Source organism: Triturus cristatus, chromosome 6 (genome assembly GCF_964204655.1).
Source record: "Triturus cristatus chromosome 6, aTriCri1.1, whole genome shotgun sequence".
Lineage (NCBI taxonomy): Eukaryota > Metazoa > Chordata > Amphibia > Caudata > Salamandridae > Triturus > Triturus cristatus.
The window spans coordinates 1,357,571,934-1,357,595,916 of record NC_140589.1 but is presented as its reverse complement, the minus strand read 5'-3'; the positions used below and the strand labels follow the sequence as shown (position 1 = coordinate 1,357,595,916).

Genomic DNA, 23,983 nt, shown 5'->3' with positions numbered 1-23,983 from the left:
AGACATAGCTGTGCCCTACAATCCACACTGTGAACATCTTCAAAGGAGAACTGGATGCACTCAGGAGGTGTCTTTCAGTAGAATGGCAATATGAAAAGAAAGACAGTTTGGAAATGGAGGCATACATATTTTTTACAAAACAAAAAGAACTGATTGGCTGTTTCATACCATTCTAGAAAAAAAACTAGGCTGTATGTGAAAATTAATAGAAGCATGTTTTGTATTGGTACAAAAAAATGTGTAACCAAAGAACAGTACTATGGATTTGCAGTTAGGTTTGAAAAGTCAAGCACTCTTGCTCTGTGGAATTGAAACATTGTGTGTCGAACTTCTGACCTAACTGCACACAGCAGTGTTCCATGAGCTGTTGCTATGGTAGCAGGCAGAAGTCAAGTTGGGGGAAGGGTACTAGGCAGAAGTCAAGTTGGGGGCAGGGTACTTTTGGAAAAGGGTTGGTTTTCAACCAATAGAAATGTGTCATTACATTTGAAAAAAAGGGGGAAGCACTGAGATTTGAAACTTACATGTATATGTGTGGAAAAATAGAGGGAAAGTTTGCCATTATCTGGTTCTGCTGAGAGGAGAGAGGTGTACAGAACAGAGATCCTGGCTCTGATAATCTGCTGTTTGAGTGACACATTTCTTTCACAACTAACTAATTTTAAAGGTGAGTTTACAGTTTGAGAGGGGATGTATGTGGTAACTTAAGAAATGAATAATAGAAATGGGAATTGTTTTTGTTGTAGTTACACATGGTGGATTCATAATGTGTCAGTCTGTAAAAGAGATTTTCACTTGGCCCGAAAAAAAAAGAGCAGTAAGTGTGCTTTCAAATTGGCAAAGAAATTTCGTTTTGGCACTAATGTGAAAACATGACTGTGTGTGCATAGAAGAATTATAGGCAGAAATGTATTGCGTCTTGCTCTGGTGATTTCACAGTTGCAGTAGATGGAAAAGAGGAGCGAATTTTTGGGGGAAGAAGCAGAGGTTTAGCACACACCCATGTGCTTGCCATGTATAGTCATGCACAGTAATTAGAAGCGAGTGGGGTTTTCAGGTTTAAGTCTGTAATGCAAATACATTCAGCATCACTAAGGCTGGTTGCCCCTGCTGGAGTGTAGGCAGTCACAGAGAATACACACGGTGGTGGTCTGAAAAAAAAACTGCTTGGACATGTGCATTTAAATAAATTAAAAAAAAAGGTTTCAGAATGTGTCAGTCTGTAAAAGTGATTTCAAATTGAAAAAAGAGATATACACTTGCCCCCGAAAAAAAAAGAGCAGTAAGTGTGCTTTCAAATTGGCAAAGAAATTTCGTTTTGGCACTAATGTGAAAACATGACTCTGTGTGCATAGAAGAATTATAGGCAGAAATGTATTGCGTCTTGCTCTGGTGATTTCACAGTTGCAGTAGATGGAAAAGAGGAGCGAATTTTTGGGGGATGAAGCAGAGGTTTAGCACACACCCATGTGCTTGCCATGTATAGTCATGCACAGTAATTAGAAGCGAGTGGGGTTTTCAGGTTTAAGTCTGTAATGCAAATACATTCAGCATCACTAAGGCTGGTTGCCCCTGCTGGAGTGTAGGCAGTCACAGAGAATACACACGGTGGTGGTCTGAAAAAAAAACAGCTTGGACATGTGCATTTAAATAAATTTAAAAAAAAGGTTTCAGAATGTGTCAGTCTGTAAAAGTGATTTCAAAGTGTAAAAAGAGATTTTCACTTGGCCCGAAAAAAAAAGAGCAGTAAGTGTGCTTTCAAATTGGCAAAGAAATTTCGTTTTGGCACTAATGTGAAAACATGACTGTGTGTGCATAGAAGAATTATAGGCAGAAATGTATTGCGTCTTGCTCTGGTGATTTCACAGTTGCAGTAGATGGAAAAGAGGAGCGAATTTTTGGGGGAAGAAGCAGAGGTTTAGCACACACCCATGTGCTTGCCATGTATAGTCATGCACAGTAATTAGAAGCGAGTGGGGTTTTCAGGTTTAAGTCTGTAATGCAAATACATTCAGCATCACTAAGGCTGGTTGCCCCTGCTGGAGTGTAGGCAGTCACAGAGAATACACACGGTGGTGGTCTGAAAAAAAAACTGCTTGGACATGTGCATTTAAATAAATTAAAAAAAAAGGTTTCAGAATGTGTCAGTCTGTAAAAGTGATTTCAAATTGAAAAAAGAGATATACACTTGCCCCCGAAAAAAAAAGAGCAGTAAGTGTGCTTTCAAATTGGCAAAGAAATTTCGTTTTGGCACTAATGTGAAAACATGACTCTGTGTGCATAGAAGAATTATAGGCAGAAATGTATTGCGTCTTGCTCTGGTGATTTCACAGTTGCAGTAGATGGAAAAGAGGAGCGAATTTTTGGGGGATGAAGCAGAGGTTTAGCACACACCCATGTGCTTGCCATGTATAGTCATGCACAGTAATTAGAAGCGAGTGGGGTTTTCAGGTTTAAGTCTGTAATGCAAAAACATTCAGCATCACTAAGGCTGGTTGCCCCTGCTGGAGTGTAGGCAGTCACAGAGAATACACACGGTGGTGGTCTGAAAAAAAAACAGCTTGGACATGTGCATTTAAATAAATTTTAAAAAAAAGGTTTCAGAATGTGTCAGTCTGTAAAAGTGATTTCAAAGTGTAAAAAGAGATTTTCACTTGGCCCGAAAAAAAAAGAGCAGTAAGTGTGCTTTCAAATTGGCAAAGAAATTTCGTTTTGGCACTAATGTGAAAACATGACTCTGTGTGCATAGAAGAATTATAGGCAGAAATGTATTGCGTCTTGCTCTGGTGATTTCACAGTTGCAGTAGATGGAAAAGAGGAGCGAATTTTTGGGGGAAGAAGCAGAGGTTTAGCACACACCCATGTGCTTGCCATGTATAGTCATGCACAGTAATTAGAAGCGAGTGGGGTTTTCAGGTTTAAGTCTGTAATGCAAATACATTCAGCATCACTAAGGCTGGTTGCCCCTGCTGGAGTGTAGGCAGTCACAGAGAATACACACGGTGGTGGTCTGAAAAAAAAACAGCTTGGACATGTGCATTTAAATAAATTTAAAAAAAAGGTTTCAGAATGTGTCAGTCTGTAAAAGTGATTTCAAAGTGTAAAAAGAGATTTTCACTTGGCCCGAAAAAAAAAGAGCAGTAAGTGTGCTTTCAAATTGGCAAAGAAATTTCGTTTTGGCACTAATGTGAAAACATGACTCTGTGTGCATAGAAGAATTATAGGCAGAAATGTATTGCGTCTTGCTCTGGTGATTTCACAGTTGCAGTAGATGGAAAAGAGGAGCGAATTTTTGGGGGAAGAAGCAGAGGTTTAGCACACACCCATGTGCTTGCCATGTATAGTCATGCACAGTAATTAGAAGCGAGTGGGGTTTTCAGGTTTAAGTCTGTAATGCAAAAACATTCAGCATCACTAAGGCTGGTTGCCCCTGCTGGAGTGTAGGCAGTCACAGAGAATACACACGGTGGTGGTCTGAAAAAAAAAACAGCTTGGACATGTGCATTTAAATAAATTTAAAAAAAAAGGTTTCAGAATGTGTCAGTCTGTAAAAGTGATTTCAAAGTGTAAAAAGAGATTTTCACTTGGCCCGAAAAAAAAAGAGCAGTAAGTGTGCTTTCAAATTGGCAAAGAAATTTCGTTTTGGCACTAATGTGAAAACATGACTCTGTGTGCATAGAAGAATTATAGGCAGAAATGTATTGCGTCTTGCTCTGGTGATTTCACAGTTGCAGTAGATGGAAAAGAGGAGCGAATTTTTGGGGGAAGAAGCAGAGGTTTAGCACACACCCATGTGCTTGCCATGTATAGTCATGCACAGTAATTAGAAGCGAGTGGGGTTTTCAGGTTTAAGTCTGTAATGCAAATACATTCAGCATCACTAAGGCTGGTTGCCCCTGCTGGAGTGTAGGCAGTCACAGAGAATACACACGGTGGTGGTCTGAAAAAAAAACAGCTTGGACATGTGCATTTAAATAAATTTAAAAAAAAGGTTTCAGAATGTGTCAGTCTGTAAAAGTGATTTCAAAGTGTAAAAAGAGATTTTCACTTGGCCCGAAAAAAAAAGAGCAGTAAGTGTGCTTTCAAATTGGCAAAGAAATTTCGTTTTGGCACTAATGTGAAAACATGACTCTGTGTGCATAGAAGAATTATAGGCAGAAATGTATTGCGTCTTGCTCTGGTGATTTCACAGTTGCAGTAGATGGAAAAGAGGAGCGAATTTTTGGGGGAAGAAGCAGAGGTTTAGCACACACCCATGTGCTTGCCATGTATAGTCATGCACAGTAATTAGAAGCGAGTGGGGTTTTCAGGTTTAAGTCTGTAATGCAAATACATTCAGCATCACTAAGGCTGGTTGCCCCTGCTGGAGTGTAGGCAGTCACAGAGAATACACACGGTGGTGGTCTGAAAAAAAAACAGCTTGGACATGTGCATTTAAATAAATTTAAAAAAAAAGGTTTCAGAATGTGTCAGTCTGTAAAAGTGATTTCAAAGTGTAAAAAGAGATTTTCACTTGGCCCGAAAAAAAAAAGAGCAGTAAGTGTGCTTTCAAATTGGCAAAGAAATTTCGTTTTGGCACTAATGTGAAAACATGACTCTGTGTGCATAGAAGAATTATAGGCAGAAATGTATTGCGTCTTGCTCTGGTGATTTCACAGTTGCAGTAGATGGAAAAGAGGAGCGAATTTTTGGGGGAAGAAGCAGAGGTTTAGCACACACCCATGTGCTTGCCATGTATAGTCATGCACAGTAATTAGAAGCGAGTGGGGTTTTCAGGTTTAAGTCTGTAATGCAAATACATTCAGCATCACTAAGGCTGTTTGCCCCTGCTGGAGTGTAGGCAGTCACAGAGAATACACACGGTGGTGGTCTGAAAAAAAAACTGCTTGGACATGTGCATTTAAATAAATTTAAAAAAAAGGTTTCAGAATGTGTCAGTCTGTAAAAGTGATTTCAAATTGAAAAAAGAGATATACACTTGCCCCCGAAAAAAAAAGAGCAGTAAGTGTGCTTTCAAATTGGCAAAGAAATTTCGTTTTGGCACTAATGTGAAAACATGACTCTGTGTGCATAGAAGAATTATAGGCAGAAATGTATTGCGTCTTGCTCTGGTGATTTCACAGTTGCAGTAGATGGAAAAGAGGAGCGAATTTTTGGGGGAAGAAGCAGAGGTTTAGCACACACCCATGTGCTTGCCATGTATAGTCATGCACAGTAATTAGAAGCGAGTGGGGTTTTCAGGTTTAAGTCTGTAATGCAAATACATTCAGCATCACTAAGGCTGGTTGCCCCTGCTGGAGTGTAGGCAGTCACAGAGAATGCACACGGTGGTGGTCTGAAAAAAAAACTGCTTGGACATGTGCATTTAAATAAATTAAAAAAAAAGGTTTCAGAATGTGTCAGTCTGTAAAAGTGATTTCAAATTGAAAAAAGAGATATACACTTGCCCCCGAAAAAAAAAGAGCAGTAAGTGTGCTTTCAAATTGGCAAAGAAATTTCGTTTTGGCACTAATGTGAAAACATGACTCTGTGTGCATAGAAGAATTATAGGCAGAAATGTATTGCGTCTTGCTCTGGTGATTTCACAGTTGCAGTAGATGGAAAAGAGGAGCGAATTTTTGGGGGAAGAAGCAGAGGTTTAGCACACACCCATGTGCTTGCCATGTATAGTCATGCACAGTAATTAGAAGCGAGTGGGGTTTTCAGGTTTAAGTCTGTAATGCAAATACATTCAGCATCACTAAGGCTGGTTGCCCCTGCTGGAGTGTAGGCAGTCACAGAGAATACACACGGTGGTGGTCTGAAAAAAAAACAGCTTGGACATGTGCATTTAAATAAATTTAAAAAAAAAGGTTTCAGAATGTGTCAGTCTGTAAAAGTGATTTCAAAGTGTAAAAAGAGATTTTCACTTGGCCCGAAAAAAAAAGAGCAGTAAGTGTGCTTTCAAATTGGCAAAGAAATTTCGTTTTGGCACTAATGTGAAAACATGACTCTGTGTGCATAGAAGAATTATAGGCAGAAATGTATTGCGTCTTGCTCTGGTGATTTCACAGTTGCAGTAGATGGAAAAGAGGAGCGAATTTTTGGGGGAAGAAGCAGAGGTTTAGCACACACCCATGTGCTTGCCATGTATAGTCATGCACAGTAATTAGAAGCGAGTGGGGTTTTCAGGTTTAAGTCTGTAATGCAAATACATTCAGCATCACTAAGGCTGGTTGCCCCTGCTGGAGTGTAGGCAGTCACAGAGAATACACACGGTGGTGGTCTGAAAAAAAAACAGCTTGGTTTCATAATGTGACAGTTTGTTATACAGATTTTCACTTGCCCAAAAAAAAGAGGAGTTTGTGTGCATTCAAATTGGCAAAGAAATTTCGTTTTGTGACTATTGTGAAAAGAAATGTAGTAATATATTTAAATACAATAAAGAATTTTTTTTTTAGTTTTTTTGCAGGTATTGCTGAAGAACAGTGAACAAAATTTAAGATGCCTACAAAATCTCGAGTTCAAAAAACGCTAAAAAAAAAACTATATTTGAGGACAACTGGAGGACCAAAGTTAGTAGAAGATGCTGATGTTGGGAAAAAGAAAAAATCTTCTGGTAAGCAAAAAAGACAATTCCTAAACAAAATATTGAAAACAAACAAAAATGTACAAAATGTCTGTTCTCGGAAAAATGTAACAAAACCTACAGAACAGCAAAAAATTGAGGATTTAGTTAATGCAAATATACCTTCTGCAATTGAAAAGTTTAACATAAACAGAAAAACAGCATTTAAAGAGATACGTAGAAAAATGTTTCAGAGAAGAGTTATGTCCAATTTGATAAAGGATATAAAGAAATATAAGCAAAAGGCTAAATATTATAAGAGAAAAAAAGAAATTGAAGCCATTGCAGCAAAGGCATTAGAATTAAAAAGGAAACTATTCATATTAATTTTGAATAGGATGCGTACATTAGATAAAATGGTTAATGTACTGAAATCACAAAGCAAAAGCAAAAGAGTAGTGAACAGAACAAATTTTTGTAAAGTGTTTTTAGGAAAGTGGATGCATAGCTCAAGTAGTGAACCTTTTTTTAATGAAGAGAGCTATTTTCAAAGTAATAGTTTGCTGCATGCAGTTGACACCAGAGGTCGTTCATACGAAGTAAAAAATGGTTGCATAATGGAGAAGGAGATAATGGTTCCAAGAGATGAGGTACAAGTGATGGCAGATGAGGCAATGGGGAGACGTCCTAAAGCCCCAGTGTACACTTGGAATTGTAGTAGTATTTGCACTGTGCGTCAGGAATCTATTGACAGATTTCGAGAGTTTCTAAGAGAATATAGTAAAAAAAGTGTAAAACAAAAGATTAAGGTGCTTCAAAGTCTGGATCCATGCAGAGTGAGAGAGAATACTGGTTTGCAGGGTCATTCTCTTGCTTGTCTATCTAGAAAAGTGTGCAATAGTGTTTTCCATCATTTTAGGATGCTGGCTGTTCATCATACTGAAATGAGAAAGTTTGTGAGACGGTTGTATTTTGCCAAAAGTCCAGCAATAAAGTTAAATGAATTGAATAGGGCTCTGTTCCGAGGAACGGTATCAGATGTAGAGAAGGTTGTTGATGAAATTCAGTTTTGTTACTTTGGTCCTGAACAAAACAGTGCAGAGAAGGACACAGTAAATGAGGCAGAAGTGGAAGAGAATGTAGAACCTTGTGTAAGTAAGACATTTAATGATCACATAACAAAATTTGCAATAGTCTCTAATGAAAGACCAAATGTTACTTGTATTTGTTGCCGCAGAACTCATTATAGAAAACAAACTAGGAATGTTGATCTCTACAGAAAGAGTGAAAATGAAGATAATTATAAGTGGATGGATTTTGCAACATATATATTTCTTGAAAATTGTTTTGAATTGGGTGAAGATCAGCGTATTTGTAAATACTGCTACAACAAGTTAGAGGAAAATAGAATGCCGACCAGAGCTGTACATAATAATTTAGAATTGGATGCTATTCCTGCTGAACTTTCTGAATTAAATACATATGAGTCTATACTCATTCAATGTGTTCATCCGTTCCAGACCATAGTACGTATGGAGCCCAAAACTGGTAAATTACCTCCTTCAGATTTACTGAGAGGTTTAAAAGGTAGAGTGGTGTATTTGCCCTTGGATTTGAAAAAAAATATGGAAACTATTGATGCGGATACTTTGGAAACTGAACCATTAATTATTCTGGTTAATGGTGTACCTACAAAGAATAAGAAGATTTGGCAGGAGCTGGTAGATGTGCGGAAAGTACAAAGAGCAAATTTGTATTTGAAAAAAAATAACAAATGGTATGAATCAATTTATATAGTAGAAGAAGAAGAAGAAGAAGATTTACAAGGAGATACAGAAACACCAAGTGGACAAATTGAAAAAGTGGACAAGTCAAAGGAAGAAGAAATTTATGAACATTTTAGCATACATCCTCTCCATTCGAAAGAAGTTATGGGAGACAATATTGATCTCTTTCAGATGAAGAAAGCAAAAGGAAATCCCGTGAGTGTATGGGAGGAGAGCTTGGAAGCTCGATGTTTTCCCCAGCTGTTTCCTAAAGGAAAAGGAGGACGATACGATGAACGTCCGGAACAGATTCCAGCTTCTGAGTATCGGACTACAAGACTATATGCTGAAGATCCCAGATTTCGACAAAGTATCCCTTATTTGTTCCATCTTTTATTTGAAAGCGACTTGTCTGCACTGTCTTATGCAGTAAATCACATTTTAAAAAGTGGAGTACATTTACAAAATGTGTCTGCTAAGGATTTTATGGAGAAAGTGCAGCACCGAGATGATCATTTGGAAACACAACTGATCAATCTGATGGCTTGTCAGCGTGGGACAAATGAATATTGGTACCGACGCCATGGTGAACTAAAATGCATGTTACGCAATTTAGGAACACCAACATGGTTCCTTACCCTAAGCTGCGCCGAGTACGCTTGGGATGATTTACTGGATTTTCTACGAGAGGCCAATTCAAACATTGAAAACATCGAATACAAGACAGCAGGAGAACTGTGCTCATTGGATCCGGTTAATGTTTGCAGATATTTCAATCATAGATTTGAGGCTATGATGTCCTTCATCTGCAATAAAAAAAATCCACCCCTTGGAGAAGTAGTGGATTTCTTTTGGAGAAAAGAGTACCAGGCAAGAGGTGCTCCTCATATTCATATGCTGCTGTGGATCAAGGATGCCCCAAAGTTTGGAACAGATACTGATGAAGCAGTGTTATCTTACATTGAAGAATATGCAACATGTGCTATACCTAAAAGCACAGAAGAGTACAAGTTAAAGGAGCAAGTTCTACGTTTCCAAAGTCATCGGTGTGGAAAATACTGTCGACGGAAATACAAGAGCAAAGAAAAATACTACACTAAATGTCGATTTGGATTTCCTAGACCTGTTCTTACAAATGGAAGAGTCAACAGTTTTATGTCAGCTGTGAGACATACTATCACAAGAAAATCACCTAAGAATACCTACAACCTTAAAAGAAAAGAAGAATCAAAAAATATAAATGACTACAACCCAGTCATTTTATCCATGTGGAACGCTAACATGGATATACAGTATGTTGCTGACAATTCCATTGCTGTTGCTCGATATGTAACGTCTTACATTACGAAATCAGAAAAAACAGAATTGAAGGAAATGTGGGAAGAGATTTCTCACGAGAAGACTGTCAGTAAGAAGCTGTACAGTTTCAGTTTGAAGATGTTATCGCATCGAGAAATTGGATCCTACGAATGTTCAGATAGATTATCTTCTGCAAGTCTCTACTCGAAGTCAAGAAGAATAATTTGGGCAAGTTTAGGCCTTGCAGCAATGAGAAATCGGGTACTGAAATCTGTTGGAGAAATTGAATATTTGGCACAGTTCGAACCTGAAAGTACAGATATATTGAAAACAAACATGTTGGACACATATTATCCCAAGAGAAGTCATCATCTGGAGAACATGTGTCTCTATGAAGTGCTGCAGAACTACATTTATTCACGGAAAGCTGCAGAAGACATCAATAATGGAAAATATAAAGTCGTTGGTGAAGAAGGATGTTTGGTGAAGCAAACCAAAGGAAGTTTGATAAATCACCGGAAGCTGAGTTGCGACACTACCGACAAGAAAGAATTTTACTACTTGGCTCTTTTACAGTTGTTTAAACCATGGCGTTCAGAGGATGAACTACTGGGAGAATTCCAGAGCTATGAAGATTCTTTTAATGCTTGCAAAGACAGCATACAATGCAGTACATTCTCAACTTATCTGCAAATGTTAAATGAAGAAATTGAACAGGAAACTACAATTGCAGCAGAAATTGCTAGAGACAGTTCTCAGGACAGCCAAAGTTCAGGAACATACAGTCAAGATCCCCTAGGACAACCAATCGTTGAAAATGAAGCATCAATAGCCATGAATGAAGTGGAAACGGCTATGAATCAAGCTCAAGAAGAATTTATAGACTTAGAAAATTTGGAAAGACAACTGAATCAAGAGCAGCAACAAATTTATGAAGAGATCAAAAACAAAATTGATCACGGATTTCTACATGAAAAAAAAGAGTGCTCATGCACATCATTTCATCCAATCAGGATGTATGTAAGCGGACAAGCTGGCACTGGAAAAAGTTTCCTAATTAAAGTCATCAGAAGCTACCTAAAGCAAAAAACAGATTCTACTTTGTCTTGTGTGGTTACTGCTCCAACTGGGTTAGCAGCATATAACATAAAAGGAATCACCTTACATCGTTTGCTAATGTTACCAGTGGAGCATGAGAACAAAATACAATTCAACAAGCTAACTGGAGAAGCATGCTTGGAAGTTTCAAGAGTATTGAAGAAGATGCAAGTTCTCATTATTGATGAGGTGAGCATGGTATCAAACTTAATGCTTGCCTTTGTGCATTTAAGAATGCAGCAAATTTTGAAGACAGACTATGACGTGTTATTTGGTGGAAAACACGTCATAGTTTTTGGGGATCTTTTGCAACTTACTCCGGTTAAAGGACAACCAGTGTTTAATACTGTGACACATGAAGACACGAAGAAGTCATTGGGAAGCATCGGTAATACAAATATTTGGTCCTTCTTTGAGTACAAGGAACTTACAACTAATATGAGGCAAGCAAACGATGAAGAATATGGAAGTATTCTGAAAGATATCAGGATTGGACTACTCACAGAAGCTGGCAAAAAAGCATTACAGACTCGGCTGCTACATAATTTATTTCCAAAGGAAGAAATAGTTGCAGAGAAGATATACAAGAACATTGCAGAAAACAAAAGTGTCATCTGCTTAATGCCAACTCTACGTGAATGCTCAATATTCAATGAGGAGCTTTTGAAATTGGAAAAGGAAGAGATCAGGAAATTGGAAGCAGTGGACAAAATTGAGGATGGAAGAATTACTGTCACAGTAACAGGCAAACTGAAAAATAAATTGGACTCACTAGAGAAGAACATCTCCAAAACAGCAGGATTAGAAAAAAATCTATATGTTTGCATGAACTGTAGAGTGTTTTTAAGGAGAAATTTGGATGTTGAAAAAGGCTTAGTAAATGGAGCGATGGGAAGAGTTGTGGGTTTTATTAATTATCAGAAAAAAGATGGAATTGAATGGTTAAAAATAAAATTTGATCAGATAGAGGAAGTTAAAGACATTTGTCGTTGTTCAGTTCGTTTCATGCTTGTGAAAGACTTATATGTACGTAGGAAGCAGTTTCCGTTTTCTCTAGCATATGCTGTAACTATTCACAAGTCTCAAGGATTGACTGTAGATTGTGCATTTGTGAACATTGGATCTAGTGTGTTCAAAGAAGGTATGGCATATGTTGCTTTGTCACGAGTCAAAACATTATCAGGTTTATTCATGATAGACTTCGATGACTCAAAAGTTAGTGCTGATACAAACTGTGTAAAGGAGTATAATAGATTAAGAAGAAGCTATGCTCCTCATTTAGGTCAGTATCCTGTGTTGGAGAAACGTGTAGTTTCTCGTAAAAGGAGAAATGAGAATATCTGTAATGAAGATGTAGAGAAGAGGAAAAAAAAGAGGAGTGATGTAATTGCAAGCAAAAAGAATAAGGAAAATGAAGAACAGGTTGTAGGATGTCATTTTGAAAATAGCTCTGGTGTCAACTGCTACGCAAATGTAGTGCTGAATGTTGCTTTTTATCTGGAAAGTTTGCAAGAGCAGATAATAATAAATCAGGGAAAAAGATTCTGTTCAGAGCTCAGTCTCCTTTTTCAAAAGCTGAGTAAAGATAAAACTCAAATAGAAAGTGCTACTGATATTAGAAAACTTTTAGATGTATGTTCAGGACGAACACAGTTTTCTCAAAATGAACAGCAAGATGCTCACGAATTTTTGATGTATTTTCTTCAGGTAGTGGAAGAAGAAGGAGTTCCCATTGACATTTTTTTTGGTCTCTCTTATAAATGGGAACATAGTTGTGATAATTGTTATAATATAAGTGGTTCTATTGTTGATAATGAAAGGTTTATTTATTTGACATTGCCAGAGAGTAAAACAGTCACTTTTGCAAACTTAGTTAAAGATGCTAATCATAGCATGAAATGTGGTGAGTGTAATTCTGACATGTTATCAACATTAATTTTAAGGGAATACGGACAGTATGTAATTTTAATGATGCAACGATGTAGAGCTGATGGATCAAAATTGGATACTTTAATAAAGAAGTTTACAGGACAGCAATTATCAATTTCAGGAAAAACTTTTGTAACTGTTGCAATAATTTTCCATGATGGACCTACTGTTACTTCTGGACATTACACAGTTTATCTAAAATGTGAAAAAGGATGGACACTGTGTAATGATTCCCAATTGATTTTCAAACAACGTTTGCCTTTTGATTTAGCAAATTCCTATCTAATCTTCCTGAAACCTAAATTTTAGAGAGACTTGGCAAGATCTGGACAAAATAATTTTACCATTTTACAGGATTACCATTGCAATTTTGTAGAAAAAAGATTTTTAAAATTATCATTTGGCCTAAAGGAAAGATAACCAATTGTAATGTGGACTTTTTAAATTTTTAATGCAATTTTGAAAAACCAATAATTTAGAGATTATCGGTAACTTCTGCACATTTTAAATTTTGGAATGTTATTGGACTGCCACTGGAAATTTTTTCAAAAATAATTTCAAAAATTACTATTTGGCCATGTGGAAAAGTAAGCAATTCTATTGTGGACTAAATAAATTATTCGAAAAATTTTCGTGAACCAAAATGTTACAGAGAATCGGTGAGATCTGGACAGATTAAACTTTAGAATTTTAATGGTTTTCCCTTGGAAATTTATTCCAGGGAAAGAATAAAAAATACTATTTGGCCTAAAGGAAATAAAATCAGATGTATTTTGGAGTTATTTGAGATATATTATTGTGAATGTACTTCTGAAACAAAAATATCAGACGGTATTTTAAAGAAAAAAGTATTGTTTTTAGATGACATTTTTTAAGAATAATATGCATTTCTGTAATGATAAGTTTAAGTGAGAAGAGATTCTGGGCTTTTTTAATACAATCTTTGAGATTGTTATTTTTTTTTGCCCGCTGTAAAATGATGAATGCAATTGCTTTCACAATTTATAGTGAAATGCAATATATTCTGAAAACAGCAAAAATAAGGCAAAAATATTTTTTGGAAAAAAATGTAAATATGTGTACTGTATTATAAAATGTTTTAAAAATATTAATACTTTTTTCTTTTTTTTCAGATCGATATAGAAAATTTTCGTAAACTACAACCATTTTAAAAACTATTTTTAAAAAAAACAAATGAATAAATATTTTTTTCAGTGAGTATGGTAAGTCAATAGTAATAATTGTAGTCTTTCAAGGACCTTGTAATGTGAAAAATGATTTTTAGTGTTTTTTTTAAAAAATAAAAAAAAAGGTACGCTTACCGTACGCGTACGGTAAAAAAAAAAAAAGTTTTTTAAAAAAAATGTAAAAAAAAGATGAAAGATAAGGTTGGCTCTTAAAAGAACCGTTGTGTTCATGCAGGGACAGAGGAAAGGAACCATGGGAAAATCATTCAAAGCTACAAATGTGCTGATCTATTTTGTTATTCACTAGGGAAACACTGGTCTCCCTATAACAAATTAGAGCTTTACAAAATGTGCAATGAATATCAACCTTCCGAAATCGAGGGTTCATTTCCAGAGGGCCAGCAAAAGGAGATTCTCCCCCCACAGATGAAGGGCTCACCTGAGCTGCAGAAGAAGGAGTAAGCTCTGCAGGTGATGGTCCAGGCTGAGCTGCTGTGGATGTACTGGCTCGTCTTTCTGAAGAGTTACCTCCAAAAAGTTGAGCATGTGTCCTTTTGTGTACATCCTTGAGGTGCCTCATCATGGTGTGATTCCCAAAGGAATACTTCCTGTCAGGATTACCTCTAGAAAGTACACGCTTACACAGCTTGCAAGTAACTAAGGGTGCATTCACCTTTTGCTGGCCTTCTGGAAAAGTAAAATAATCCCAAACATAAGAAGGTTTTACTTTCCTCGCTCTCTGCCTCAAGACAGTGCTGCTGGTGCTAGCCTCACTCTCAGAAGAGCTCTGCTGTTCTGCCATCGTATCCCAAAGACAAACCAGCTCCTTCTCCCAAGGGATCACAAGCAGAAATGAGGGGAATGGGTGTGGTGTAGGAGAGTTCTAGAACTGAAAGTAGTTTCAACCAATCAAAAGTTGTGTTTCAAGATCACATGACCTACCGTACGCTTACGGTACGCTTACGGTGCGCTTACGGCAAAAAGTACGCGTGCGCGTAAAAAAGACACGCGCTTGCGCACATGCGCATAACAGTCATTTCCCGGCACTTCCGCGTAACGTGCGCGTGTTGCGTAAGCGCGCACGCGTCCCACGCGCAGTACGCGCGGCTACGCAAAGTGCGTAACTATACGCAAGCAGCGTAGATAGATTACGGACGTTGCGTAAACCGTACGCTTACCGTGAGCTTACGGTACGCGTACTATAAAAAAAAAAAAAAAAAAAAAAAAAATCTGGAAATAAATTTTACATGTTTATTTTAAAAAATATATATAAAAAAAATATTTAAGGATTTTAAAAATTAAAGCATAGTCTTTATAAAAGATAAGAAAATTAAAATAAAAATATGTTTGAAAAAAATGAAGAATATAAAAAAAAAATAGCATTTAAAAAACCTTGCAAATTCACTGAAAAAACCATGGGTTTCACACACGTTATAGTTAGGAATTAGCATTTAAAAAACCTTGCAAATTCACTGAAAAAACCATGGGTTTCACACACGTTATAGTTAGGAATTAGCATTTAAAAAACCTTAGAAATTCACTGAAAAAACCATAGGTTTCACACACGTTATAGTTAGGAATTAGCATTTAAAAAACCTTAGAAATTTAGTGAAAAAACCATAGGTTTCACACATGTTATAGTTAGCTGGACATTTTACTCGTAAAAAACCAATGAAATTGCCCCGTTATAGTTAGTTCAGCTAACTATAACTCGCGCGCCCGCAATGCACTGCTGATGACGTCACATATTACATCACTCATGACATGGTCAGTGACATCACTCATGACATCACTGATGACATCTCAAATGACATCACTGATGACATCACTGATGACATCATCCAGTGAATGTGTGTTATTCTGAAAATTAAATATGTTTTATATATGTATATCTCATGGTCGATGGAAGAATAAATGGGTATATAAGTGTCTAAATGGATGATTTGTTTTTGAAAAATTGATTGTGTAACTGACTGATTAAGTGTATCATAGTGAATACATGGCTTAGTGAGTAATGTTTAAATATGTAAATATCTGTATCAGTCTCTCACTTTGTGTATAAGTGGCTGCATGGGTTGGTGAGTAGCTACATGGGTGCCTATTTAGGTTATTAGTTGTTTTTTTGAGTATCAGTCTGAGTGTCTGCATGGTTCGGTGGGGGGTATTACGTAGTGCATCGGTGCATGAATGAGTGACTCACTGTTTGTATGTGTTGAACACAGCATGTGTGCAGGACTGTATGGGTGGATGAGTGTGTGTATGGGTGTGTTAGTGAGTGAATGACTGTCTCAATAGTGTCTTCAGGAGTAACTACATACGTTTTAAACTAGTATATGTGACTATTGGTGTATATATGTGAGTATATGTGAAAGTGAGAGATTGAAAGAGTTCCTGTATGAATAAGTATGTGTTTCTATAAGTGATTGTTTAAAAGACTAAGTATGTGTAAGTTTCCGTAGAAGTAAGTGTGGTGGTGTGTGTATAACTGTATATGCAAGTAAATGTATGTTTGATTCTTTATTAGCATGAGTGACTATGTGTGTGAGTAACTCTATGGATGAGTGGCATTGTGTAACAGGATGTATAGATGTATGAGTACATATGATGAGTGAGTACATGTATGAGTGACTGTATAGGACTGTTGGTGAATGAGTGGATGTGTATGTGGATCTTAGAATTACTGAAGAGGTTGTTGTAACTGGTATTGGTATGTCCATTGTTTTGAAATTTTTAGTCTCTATTTTTGAATGTGTGTATCAAAGCTTATATTAAGGTGAGAGGAGGTCTGCCACTCTATCACAAGGATGATGTCATCAGTGAGGTCATCAGTGATGTCATTTGAGATGTCATCAGTGATGTCATGAGTGATGTCACTGACCATGTCATGAGTGATGTAATATGTGACGTCATCAGCAGTGCATTGCGGGCGCGCGAGTTATAGTTAGCTGAACTAACTATAACGGGGCAATTTCATTGGTTTTTTACGAGTAAAATGTCCAGCTAACTATAACATGTGTGAAACCTATGGTTTTTTCACTAAATTTCTAAGGTTTTTTAAATGCTAATTCCTAACTATAACGTGTGTGAAACCTATGGTTTTTTCAGTGAATATATATATATATATAATCCAACAAAGTTGCCTGCTGTAGGAAAGGACCACCATCAGGTAAGTTTATGCCTTCAATTTTATTGCAGGAAGCGGTGCGGGGGACAACCAGACCCGCTGTATATCACACAGCCCTCCCGACGCGTTTCGCGATGTCTCGCTTCTTCAGGGGCTCAGGCTCGAACATGGAGTCATCGGCAATGTTCTCGGCATCATCACTGTCTTCAAATACTCCGCCTCTTGGGGCGCGGCTACCGTAGTGGCCTGTGGTACTTGTGGTGCGTTGGTATTCTCAAGTGAGCTGCCGTTGAATCCTGCTCATTAATGAAAGTTTTATCCAAGTGGATTGCGGTGTGCAGTTGTCAGGAACCGCACCAACTGATTACTCCTCCAATACAGCACCCAACGTCCTTCCAAGACACGCCGGTTGGCATGCCTACCAGGACTGCTGAAACAGCAGCCGGTCACTTTCCCGCGGCTCAGGCAAGCCGCAAAATACAATCCAACAAAGTTGCCTGCTGTAGGAAAGGACCACCATCAGGTAAGTTTATGCCTTCAATTTTATTGCAGGAAGCGGTGCGGGGGACAACCAGACCCGCTGTATATCACACAGCCCTCCCGACGCGTTTCGCGATGTCTCGCTTCTTCAGGGGCTCAGGCTCGAACATGGAGTCATCGGCAATGTTCTCAGCATCATCACTGTCTTCAAATACTCCGCCTCTTGGGGCGCGGCTACCGTAGTGGCCTGTGGTACTTGTGGTGCGTTGGAATTCTCAAGTGAGCTGCCGTTGAATCCTGCTCATTAATGAAAGTTTTATCCAAGTGGATTGCGGTGTGCAGTTGTCAGGAACCGCACCAACTGATTACTCCTCCAATACAGCACCCAACGTCCTTCCAAGACACGCCGGTTGGCATGCCTACCAGGACTGCTGAAACAGCAGCCGGTCACTTTCCCGCGGCTCAGGCAAGCCGCAAAATACAATCCAACAAAGTTGCCTGCTGTAGGAAAGGACCACCATCAGGTAAGTTTATGCCTTCAATTTTATTGCAGGAAGCGGTGCGGGGGACAACCAGACCCGCTGTATATCACACAGCCCTCCCGACGCGTTTCGCGATGTCTCGCTTCTTCAGGGGCTCAGGCTCGAACATGGAGTCATCGGCAATGTTCTCGGCATCATCACTGTCTTCAAATACTCCGCCTCTTGGGGCGCGGCTACCGTAGTGGCCTGTGGTACTTGTGGTGCGTTGGTATTCTCAAGTGAGCTGCCGTTGAATCCTGCTCATTAATGAAAGTTTTATCCAAGTGGATTGCGGTGTGCAGTTGTCAGGAACCGCACCAACTGATTACTCCTCCAATACAGCACCCAACGTCCTTCCAAGACACGCCGGTTGGCATGCCTACCAGGACTGCTGAAACAGCAGCCGGTCACTTTCCCGCGGCTCAGGCAAGCCGCAAAATACAATCCAACAAAGTTGCCTGCTGTAGGAAAGGACCACCATCAGGTAAGTTTATGCCTTCAATTTTATTGCAGGAAGCGGTGCGGGGGACAACCAGACCCTCTGTATATCACACAGCCCTCCCGACGCGTTACGCGATGTCTCGCTTCTTCAGGGGCTCAGGCTCGAACATGGAGTCATCGGCAATGTTCTCGGCATCATCACTGTCTTCAAATACTCCGCCTCTTGGGGCGCGGCTACCGTAGTGGCCTGTGGTACTTGTGGTGCGTTGGTATTCTCAAGTGAGCTGCCGTTGAATCCTGCTCATTAATGAAAGTTTTATCCAAGTGGATTGCGGTGTGCAGTTGTCAGGAACTGCACCAACTGATTACTCCTCCAATACAGCACCCAACGTCCTTCCAAGACACGCCGGTTGGCATGCCTACCAGGACTGCTGAAACAGCAGCCGGTCACTTTCCCGCGGCTCAGGCAAGCCGCAAAATACAATCCAACAAAGTTGCCTGCTGTAGGAAAGGACCACCATCAGGTAAGTTTATGCCTTCAATTTTATTGCAGGAAGCGGTGCGGGGGACAACCAGACCCGCTGTATATCACACAGCCCTCCCGACGCGTTTCGCGATGTCTCGCTTCTTCAGGGGCTCAGGCTCGAACATGGAGTCATCGGCAATGTTCTCGGCATCATCACTGTCTACAAATACTCCGCCTCTTGGGGCGCGGCTACCGTAGTGGCCTGTGGTACTTGTGGTGCGTTGGTATTCTCAAGTGAGCTGCCGTTGAATCCTGCTCATTAATGAAAGTTTTATCCAAGTGGATTGCGGTGTGCAGTTGTCAGGAACCGCACCAACTGATTACTCCTCCAATACAGCACCCAACGTCCTTCCAAGACACGCCGGTTGGCATGCCTACCAGGACTGCTGAAACAGCAGCCGGTCACTTTCCCGCGGCTCAGGCAAGCCGCAAAATACAATCCAACAAAGTTGCCTGCTGTAGGAAAGGACCACCATCAGGTAAGTTTATGCCTTCAATTTTATTGCAGGAAGCGGTTCGGGGGACAACCAGACCCGCTGTATATCACACAGCCCTCCCGACGCGTTTCGCGATGTCTCGCTTCTTCAGGGGCTCAGGCTCGAACATGGAGTCATCGGCAATGTTCTCGGCATCATCACTGTCTTCAAATACTCCGCCTCTTGGGGCGCGGCTACCGTAGTGGCCTGTGGTACTTGTGGTGCGTTGGTATTCTCAAGTGAGCTGCCGTTGAATCCTGCTCATTAATGAAAGTTTTATCCAAGTGGATTGTGGTGTGCAGTTGTCAGGAACCGCACCAACTGATTACTCCTCCAATACAGCACCCAACGTCCTTCCAAGACACGCCGGTTGGCATGCCTACCAGGACTGCTGAAACAGCAGCCGGTCACTTTCCCGCGGCTCAGGCAAGCCGCAAAATACAATCCAACAAAGTTGCCTGCTGTAGGAAAGGACCACCATCAGGTAAGTTTATGCCTTCAATTTTATTGCAGGAAGCGGTGCGGGGGACAACCAGACCCGCTGTATATCACACAGCCCTCCCGACGCGTTTCGCGATGTCTCGCTTCTTCAGGGGCTCAGGCTCGAACATGGAGTCATCGGCAATGTTCTCGGCATCATCACTGTCTTGGATTGTATTTTGCGGCTTGCCTGAGCCGCGGGAAAGTGACCGGCTGCTGTTTCAGCAGTCCTGGAGGCATGCCAACCTGCGTGTCTTGGAAGGACGTTGGGTGCTGTATTGGAGGAGTAATCAGTTGGTGCGGTTCCTGACAACTGCACACCGCAATCCACTTGGATAAAACTTTCATTAATGAGCAGGATTCAACGGCAGCTCACTTGAGAATACCAACGCACCACAAGTACCACAGGCCACTACGGTAGCCGTGCCCCAAGAGGCGGAGTATTTGAAGACAGTGATGATGCCGAGAACATTGCCGATGACTCCATGTTCGAGCCTGAGCCCCTGAAGAAGCGAGACATCGCGAAACGCGTCGGGAGGGCTGTGTGATATACAGCGGGTCTGGTTGTCCCCCGCACCGCTTCCTGCAATAAAATTGAAGGCATAAACTTACCTGATGGTGGTCCTTTCCTACAGCAGGCAACTTTGTTGGATTGTATTTTGCGGCTTGCCTGAGCCGCGGGAAAGTCACCGGCTGCTGTTTCAGCAGTCCTGGAGGCATGCCAACCTGCGTGTCTTGGAAGGACGTTGGGTGCTGTATTGGAGGAGTAATCAGTTGGTGCGGTTCCTGACAACTGCACACCGCAATCCACTTGGATATAACTTTCATTAATGAGCAGGATTCAACGGCAGCTCACTTGAGAATACCAACGCACCACAAGTACCACAGGCCACTACGGTAGCCGCGCCCCAAGAGGCGGAGTATTTGAAGACAGTGATGATGCCGAGAACATTGCCGATGACTCCATGTTCGAGCCTGAGCCCCTGAAGAAGCGAGACATCGCGAAACGCGTCGGGAGGGCTGTGTGATATACAGCGGGTCTGGTTGTCCCCCGCACCGCTTCCTGCAATAAAATTGAAGGCATAAACTTACCTGATGGTGGCCCTTTCCTACAGCAGGCAACTTTGTTGGGTTGTATTTTGCGGCTTGCCTGAGCCGCGGGAAAGTGACCGGCTGCTGTTTCAGCAGTCCTGGAGGCATGCCAACCTGCGTGTCTTGGAAGGACGTTGGGTGCTGTATTGGAGGAGTAATCAGTTGGTGCGGTTCCTGACAACTGCACACCGCAATCCACTTGGATAAAACTTTCATTAATGAGCAGGATTCAACGGCAGCTCACTTGAGAATACCAACGCACCACAAGTACCACAGGCCACTACGGTAGCCGCGCCCCAAGAGGCGGAGTATTTGAAGACAGTGATGATGCCGAGAACATTGCCGATGACTCCATGTTCGAGCCTGAGCCCCTGAAGAAGCGAGACATCGCGAAACGCGTCGGGAGGGCTGTGTGATATACAGCGGGTCTGGTTGTCCCCCGCACCGCTTCCTGCAATAAAATTGAAGGCATAAACTTACCTGATGGTGGTCCTTTCCTACAGCAGGCAACTTTGTTGGATTGTATTTTGCGGCTTGCCTGAGCCGCGGGAAAGTGACCGGCTGCTGTTTCAGCAGTCCTGGGGGCATGCCAACCTGCGTGTCTTGGAAGGACGTTGGGTGCTGTATTGGAGGAGTAATCAGTTGGTGCGGTTCCTGACAACTGCACACCGCAATCCACTTGGATAAAACTTTCATTAATGAGCAGGATTCAACGGCAGCTCACTTGAGAATACCAACGCACCACAAGTACCACAGGCCACTACGGTAGCCGCGCCCCAAGAGGCGGAGTATTTGAAGACAGTGATGATGCCGAGAACATTGCCGATGACTCCATGTTCGAGCCTGAGCCCCTGAAGAAGCGAGACATCGCGAAACGCGTCGGGAGGGCTGTGTGATATACAGCGGGTCTGGTTGTCCCCCGCACCGCTTCCTGCAATAAAATTGAAGGCATAAACTTACCTGATGGTGGTCCTTTCCTACAGCAGGCAACTTTGTTGGATTGTATTTTGCGGCTTGCCTGAGCCGCGGGAAAGTGACCGGCTGCTGTTTCAGCAGTCCTGGAGGCATGCCAACCTGCGTGTCTTGGAAGGACGTAGGGTGCTGTATTGGAGGAGTAATCAGTTGGTGCGGTTCCTGACAACTGCACACCGCAATCCACTTGGATATAACTTTCATTAATGAGCAGGATTCAACGGCAGCTCACTTGAGAATACCAACGCACCACAAGTACCACAGGCCACTACGGTAGCCGCGCCCCAAGAGGCGGAGTATTTGAAGACAGTGATGATGCCGAGAACATTGCCGATGACTCCATGTTCGAGCCTGAGCCCCTGAAGAAGCGAGACATCGCAAAACGCGTCGGGAGGGCTGTGTGATATACAGCGGGTCTGGTTGTCCCCCGCACCGCTTCCTGCAATAAAATTGAAGGCATAAACTTACCTGATGGTGGCCCTTTCCTACAGCAGGCAACTTTGTTGGGTTGTATTTTGCGGCTTGCCTGAGCCGCGGGAAAGTGACCGGCTGCTGTTTCAGCAGTCCTGGAGGCATGCCAACCTGCGTGTCTTGGAAGGACGTTGGGTGCTGTATTGGAGGAGTAATCAGTTGGTGCGGTTCCTGACAACTGCACACCGCAATCCACTTGGATAAAACTTTCATTAATGAGCAGGATTCAACGGCAGCTCACTTGAGAATACCAACGCACCACAAGTACCACAGACCACTACGGTAGCCGCGCCCCAAGAGGCGGAGTATTTGAAGACAGTGATGATGCCGAGAACATTGCCGATGACTCCATGTTCGAGCCTGAGCCCCTGAAGAAGCGAGACATTGCGAAACGCGTCGGGAGGGCTGTGTGATATACAGCGGGTCTGGTTGTCCCCCGCACCGCTTCCTGCAATAAAATTGAAGGCATAAACTTACCTGATGGTGGTCCTTTCCTACAGCAGGCAACTTTGTTGGATTGTATTTTGCGGCTTGCCTGAGCCGCGGGAAAGTGACCGGCTGCTGTTTCAGCAGTCCTGGGGGCATGCCAACCTGCGTGTCTTGGAAGGACGTTGGGTGCTGTATTGGAGGAGTAATCAGTTGGTGCGGTTCCTGACAACTGCACACCGCAATCCACTTGGATAAAACTTTCATTAATGAGCAGGATTCAACGGCAGTTCACTTGAGAATACCAACGCACCACAAGTACCACAGGCCACTACGGTAGCCGCGCCCCAAGAGGCGGAGTATTTGAAGACAGTGATGATGCCGAGAACATTGCCGATGACTCCATGTTCGAGCCTGAGCCCCTGAAGAAGCGAGACATCGCGAAACGCGTTGGGAGGGCTGTGTGATATGCAGCTGGTCTGGTTGTCCCCCCCCGCACCGCTTCCTGCAATAAAATTGAAGGCATAAACTTACCTGATGGTGGTCCTTTCCTACAGCAGGCAACTTTGTTGGATATATATATATATATATATATATATATATATATATATATATATATATATATATATATATATATATATATCTATATATAAAATATAATATAATATACCGCAGGTCGTAGCTCAGTGTAAACCCCTGGTCCTTGAATGTCTACTCACCCCCGGGTAACCTCTGTTTTTCTCAGAAAATATGTTTTTTGTATTCTTGCTGTTCGTCTTAGGGGATCAAGAGATTAGTTTCAGATAGATGCTGTCTCCAGGTTCTTTCAGCTAGACGAAGTTGGTGCCTCTCATTGTTTTGGTTGTTGTTAAACCAGGAACTGGAGGGGAGGCTTCTTGACTTTTTAAGTTTCACGGGAGTGCGTGCTTCAACGAGTTAAGTCATTTACGCGTTGTAATGGTCAGTAAATTCATTTGCGGAGGTGAGACCGCGAGGACGTCGGATTTGGGAGTTAAAGAGTGTTTCTAACTCTGCTTGAGGGATTTGGTGGATGTTCCTGAACAAGCACTTGGGAAGGGTGGGATTGGAGTGGAAAATCCGTGGGTCTGACAACTGTATGAGCACCAACAGTACAAGTTATCAAGTCT

General features: G+C 41.3%; 1 protein-coding gene across 1 annotated transcript in view; it reads left to right on the top strand.

The window, feature by feature from the left end:
• The first annotated feature begins 557 nt into the window (after positions 1-557).
• The window catches only part of LOC146821420 (uncharacterized), a 46,521-nt gene continuing 23,095 nt past the window's right edge, over positions 558-23,983 (top strand). Inside the window, exons 1-2 of the mRNA XM_085609847.1 lie at positions 558-667; positions 6,441-11,651. Coding sequence (XP_085465973.1) covers positions 6,484-11,651 — 5,168 coding nt within the window. The 5' untranslated portion in view covers positions 558-667; positions 6,441-6,483. The remainder of the gene's footprint in view (positions 668-6,440; positions 11,652-23,983) is intronic.